At 39.5% G+C, this 6,000-nt stretch overlaps 1 protein-coding gene across 2 annotated transcripts in view; it reads left to right on the plus strand.

Moving 5' to 3' along the window:
- The window catches only part of LOC142094877 (protein MTSS 1-like), a 93,694-nt gene extending 88,663 nt beyond the window's left edge, over positions 1 to 5,031 (plus strand). Inside the window, exons 11-14 of one of the 2 annotated variants that reach the window (XM_075177462.1) lie at positions 361 to 483; positions 912 to 1,062; positions 1,867 to 1,893; positions 4,191 to 5,031. In XM_075177462.1, coding sequence (XP_075033563.1) covers positions 361 to 483; positions 912 to 1,062; positions 1,867 to 1,893; positions 4,191 to 4,924 — 1,035 coding nt within the window. In that variant the 3' untranslated portion in view covers positions 4,925 to 5,031. The remainder of the gene's footprint in view (positions 1 to 360; positions 484 to 911; positions 1,063 to 1,866; positions 1,894 to 4,190) is intronic. The other variant, XM_075177463.1, reaches the window with a different exon arrangement.
- The last annotated feature ends 969 nt before the right edge of the window (positions 5,032 to 6,000 follow it).

Genomic DNA, 6,000 nt, shown 5'->3' on the forward strand with positions numbered 1-6,000 from the left:
AGCTTAAACACTGAGAGACTTTGAGACCATGGTTTACGTTTGGAAAAAGTTTTTGTATTGTTTGTTTGAATAACCTGTAGCATAGTTTGAGGGGTGAGAAGGGAATTAAAATATAATAGTGGCATCCCCTTTAAGCATAAAGTGATACAAGCAAAATTAATTTGACATGTGCCTGCTATTATTGTGTGGGGGTTTTGGTTTTTGTTTTTTTTTTATTGTTTGTTTTTTGTTTGTTTTTTATTGTTTGTTTTTTGTTTTTCTTTTTCTTCCTGATTCAGCAAATGTATTTATCGCACATTATAGCCTAGATGCATACAAAAGGTTGGCACGTTATATCTTTAACCGTTACTATCTACACAGGATCCTAAGATGAACAACAATCAACAAGTGTCTCCCTCTAGTGGACCCAGTGGAGACAACGGCACTTTTAAATCTAAACAGACCAATGATGGATTTCGAGTTCCACCACAAGTCATGGCTAAGGTATATTCAAATAACACCTAAATAACCCCATTCAAATACTTTGCTGTTCAAGTAATTTGTTTGTTTATTTGGAAAAAAAAATACTTAAAGACTGCTACAGTTTATTGCTTACACTTTTCACTTTTATTATATATTAACTTTAACTGAACAATTAGACTCCTTATAAATAAAGCTGCCAATACTGCGGTGTATGTAGCTTACACAGTGTCTGAAAATGACTGAAATCATCAGACCCTAAAATATAAACAGTCTTTTGCTCTTTCAGTTAAAGTACCTGTTTACCATTGTGGTCTAATATGCTTAGTCATGGTAGTTTTTAGCACTGTATATTGTGCTTGCCACTTTCACTTTCCTTTAGTCCAGCAGATTTTCTAAGGTCCAGCAGTATTCTTGGTGCTAATGTTACCTACTCGCACTTATTGTTCCAGCCAAAGCTCGCACGAGACCACTTAGCCCTGGCTTTAAGTCAAGGTTTGAGCTCGGAAATACAACTTAGCCGGGATTCTCTCCATTGTTCCAGTGGATACAGCACACAGACAACCACCCCCTCCTGTTCAGATGACACCATTCCCTCCCATGGTGAGTTATGCTGCAGTGATTGAATACACATTGTAAATACTCCATTAAACTGCTCTGAAGCTGTGCAGTCTCGGTAGCATAATTGTATTCTGTAGCTACAAAATATAATCGTATAGAAAAAATAAAACGTACTGTATGTAGTCACAGATATAACATTACATTCAGTTTTAAGTTTTTATTATACAAACAAACCCCAAAACTTTAGAAAAGACAAACACAAAAGTGTCTTGTGTTGAAGTACATCTGTTATCTGGCAGCCGTGGAAAATTCTCTAGAAAACGGCAACATCACCGTAGGTTGCTCCAAACTCCACGGGAATGCAGCGTATAAATAGCTGTGGATATTGAGTCAGCCCACAGACCATCTGTAAGTGAGGGCTGTTATGGGTGAACTGTAAAGTCCGGTACATTTTTTGTTTCTTTGGGCGCTCTTTCCAAATATACTCCTATTGTGTGCCTCATGGAGGGGCTCTCGCGAGGTGAGGAGGGGCGTTTTTATTTTTGGTTAGAAACGCCTTTTTCAGGGCTACCTATATATTTTCCAGTTTGACAACCCCCAGTTAGAGGAGAAAAAAATGACAGCAAAGATTGCATCCATGGTAATCCAAATATTCAGCCACTAACTAGACTGCATGCTGCACACAGTACAGTGTAATACCAAGAGAGGTAGAATTCTCCACCTCATAAAGGAGTGACTTGCTTTATGTATAAAGAGGTGAAGCTTGGCAAAGAGCATTTTGTAAACATCTACTTCACAAGTTCCTTAGTTCTCTTCTCAACCAACATATGTGCATTCTTTCCACAGCCTTAAAGAAGGACCCCTCTCTTTTTGGTAAGAACCTGCTTTTTAATTAGATTGGACTGGGCTGCTCCAATCCTATATAATCTGGTGTTGTGCCTGTCACATGGACAATGTTGTGTGCCAATAAATGGTTTGCCAGTCAAAATAATTCAGCCACCAATACTCCTTACAACAAAGCTTGTTTTTATTTATAAATTTCCCATTGCTGGTTGAAACCTTTTCCCCTGCCATGACTCGAGTTAGACACTTTCCAGGCAGCACACAAGTATTATTAAACACGTTGGTTGGCATTGAAAACTTTAATTTTAATCTCTTAAACAGTGAGTCTCACAGTAATGTAGTACATCCATTTTACCAACGTATCTCTACCATATTAGACTATATTGGTGGTGGTTTATGTAACACTAGTTATCTAACTGAGCTTTGCTTCTCAAGCAGTTTTCCTTTGAGCTTTCACTGCATACTATTGAAAACTGCTATGTGCAAATTCAGGGTGTTCTCCTTGTGCATTGCTAACTACTCGAATTGGCCTAGTATTCTGACTCTTCCATGTGTTGTCATCTGCAGCATGTCTTTAATGCCTGTGGGGGTTTTAAGCTTTGTTATGGACAAATTGGCGGACCCCATTAATTGGTCCTTGGCTTCTATAGATGTAAATGGTGAAATGTGTGCTGCTATTTATAATGTACACTTCACACTAGTAAAACAAAGCTGGTCTAATTATTACAAAATATTTATTTTGTTGCTTATATGTAAATGAAAAGAAAGCAATGTGCACTTCCTTCTCCACTCCTGACCCTATATACTATATTGCACAATTATTACCCAGGATAAGGGTCACCATTTATTCTGGCATACTATTTCAGCATTGTATCATGAATACATTCTATGTGTTGCTTACATTATTATATAACAGTTACAGGGAATGCATCATAAAAAAAAAAAATATATGGGTTATCCAAGGCCTTAACATTTTCAGGTTTTCAAAGGGGAGAATCGCCTTCAGTTTAAATTCTCAAATATTCCAGAGATATATTTATAGCCACCACAGTCTCTCTTGGTCCCCTGGACGTTCATTTTCTAGCTCAGCCGTTCCTGCCGGCTGTCTCCGTTGTGATTAGCTGTCTGTCAGAACATGTGATATGTTATGAGATTGGGGTTGGTCCTTTATCACCTGTCATGGCAGGTTCTGACCTTCATTTTCAAGCATGCAATGCTTTTATATCTGTAACTGAAATGACCACGTTTATGGGGCAGAAGTGTGTTTGGGACACTGAGGCATATAATTAAGCAGGTGGGCCTTTTTTATTGCCCTAGGATGCGACCCAACTCTCCTGTGTTCTAGGGCTGTATCCAGGGACCAGATGTGCGTCGTATCCCAGAGCAATGAAAGTAAGCAACTCTGCCTGATGTTATAAATACAGGACAGGAAAGCAAAGAAGGAAGCCGAAAGATGTCTCAATTTATTAAGTAAAAGTTGCAGGGAGCCATCAACTGGCTCTTTACCCTTTCCAACAAGTGAAGCGTTTCCCTTAGAATTAACTAAGAGCGACACTAGCACCAGATCAACACCACTGGGCTTTTCCGGCAGCCTTAACCCTTGCCTGCTACTACATAATGTGGGAACATGATCTAGGAAAATATCTGTACAGTATATATTTTTTAAAAGTCACCAAATTACTACAGCTATTTATATGTTGCAGATACACTGCAATTCATAACGCAATATGAACAGGATAAACAGTACAAGTTACTTTACTTAACTGACTAACCTCTGGTGCGCGTTCCTTCCACATAATGGACAAGTGATTGATATTCTCCTGCCAGAAAACCAGTGGGCAAGTCCGATGTCATCCTACTTTTGACAGGCACACACCAACACAAGACCAAACACAGTAACAGCTGTCATAGACAAGAGGCTCCAAGTTACTGTTAGTCTGCTCCTGACCAGTCCAGTGGGAACCATGTTGCTACTGTCATAATGAACACGTTGTGCTTTCAACCATCCCTCTTGTATCCCCATTTCATTTCTCACAGCAGTGGGTACTGGAATGGCAATAGATACCATCCTTGCCTTGTCTGGTACCCCTTATGTCCTGGACTGGGAAAGGATTAAGGGCTTAGGTCCACATGATTCACATGTACTCTGCCAAAGACGCGATATGGTTGACTCGATTGACGATTATTTGCTAATACCTGGAATGCGCGCAATTCTAATTACAGTATATCTTGGGACCAATTTATTTTTGTGATGAATTCCCTTTTAAGTGTTGGATTGGTTTGGTAATTTACATGTTTCTGTATCTAATTTCCCCCTCTCTATTTAGTTGCAGACTATGATTATATATCACTGCATGGAGAACAAGAAGAAACGGACCAACTGGATTTTGACAAGTCATCTACAATTCCCAGAAATAGCGACATAAGCCAGAACTATAGAAAAATGTTCCAGGCCAAGAGACCAGCTTCCACAGTCAGTCTTCTAGCTGAGCCTGACCCACTTGTCCGATTACCATATGTTGCTACCATAAAGAGGAAACCCTCCAACAAGCCAACATTAAGGAGAGGCACAATTAGCGGTGTTCCAATTCCCATCCGAACTCCTGTGGTGCCCATTAAAACCCCAACTTTTCCGGAGGCTCCTGTAAGCTCATTTGGTGAGAGGGCCAACAGCGAACATTTCTCCTATATCCAGGACCCTAGATCAGATATCTCGCAAATGAAACAAGGTCTTTGTTCCTCCGCTCAAAGTCTCAACGCCGTACAAACAACATATTGTGCCTTTATACCTAAGCAATCATACACCTATTCTCAAAGTATCAATCCGCAGCCCTTGAGCCCACAAAAAGTGTTTGCACACCGTGCTGGTACAGTGCCTAGCACACCAACATATGATGCACCTGCCCCAAGCGATGGGCAGATGGCAAGCGGTGTACAAAACAACACCAGCATTGGCAGCACGGAGTCTGTCACATCCCCGGACGATATGCTGTCAATGATAAAACGTGGAGTGAGACTTAGAAAAACAATCAGCAATGATAGATCAGCTCCTCAAATCTAATAAGGCCGTTTCTATGGACAGCCCTATGCATACTACACTTGCCTTTTATTTCCTTCAGTTAAAGACAATATTTTTATTATTATTATAAAGACTTAATAGGATGTAAACTTTTGAATTCCCATTGTTTATTGCCATTGGCTCAGCTAGCTGCCATTTACGCAGGGTCTCAATCTGTAACTACTTTTAATCTTGGGGGATTTTTTTTTTTTGTGCTATGTATTACATTTCTTTTGCTTTCGGTCAGTTTTTTTCTCTTTCAGTTCAGGCTGGTGCTTTGATGACAAAGTGCCTTGACCCAGGTAAAGCAGTTTGCACATGCTTTGTCTCTGCTTGACCAGAATTTTTTTTTAATTTTTTTTTTATTCCAAATACAGGGCATTTTTTTTTTTTTAATAATGTCAGAAGTCTTAAAGGGTATCTCCATCCAAAACCTAAACTGTAATAAGCAATTGAAAGTAAATGCTAATATTTTGTTACGCAGACCTCCTCTTCATCTGTAGTCCTAGCATTGCAGAGCTGGCTTCCAGCAGCCTTAATTTAACGGATGGGTTGCTATGCATAGACGAGCATGGGATTCTTCCTGGCGTGCCATCATTGGATACAATGCCTCCTTTCTCCTCCCGTTTAAGAGATGCTGGGCTGTATTTAGCACACTCACAATGAGGTTCTGGGACAGTGCATTGTGAGAACTGCAGATTCTTAGGCCACATATACTATAGCAAGATGAAATGCACTGCTGGTTTTTGTACCTCCCACAGGCAAAACCTTGAATATACTGATGGAACGTTAGAGATATCAATTTCAAAAGATGAAAAGGCTTTTGTGGAATTTAAATTTACAAAGTAATAGCATATTGGCATACATGATATTAGTACAGTGCATTACAGAATGTTATGTTTGCACAGAGATGCTTTATAAAAACGTAATTAATTATTTATTTGAAAAAGTTACTTTATTCTTATTTAACACACATGAAGGGTCTACAGTACTTCAAATGATCCTCAGAGGACCCAAAGGACACAGTCACACCTTTTGTGAGTTTCATACACTGAGAAGGGTGAAACCAATGGCACTAT

Source organism: Mixophyes fleayi, chromosome 6 (assembly GCF_038048845.1).
Source record: "Mixophyes fleayi isolate aMixFle1 chromosome 6, aMixFle1.hap1, whole genome shotgun sequence".
Lineage (NCBI taxonomy): Eukaryota > Metazoa > Chordata > Amphibia > Anura > Limnodynastidae > Mixophyes > Mixophyes fleayi.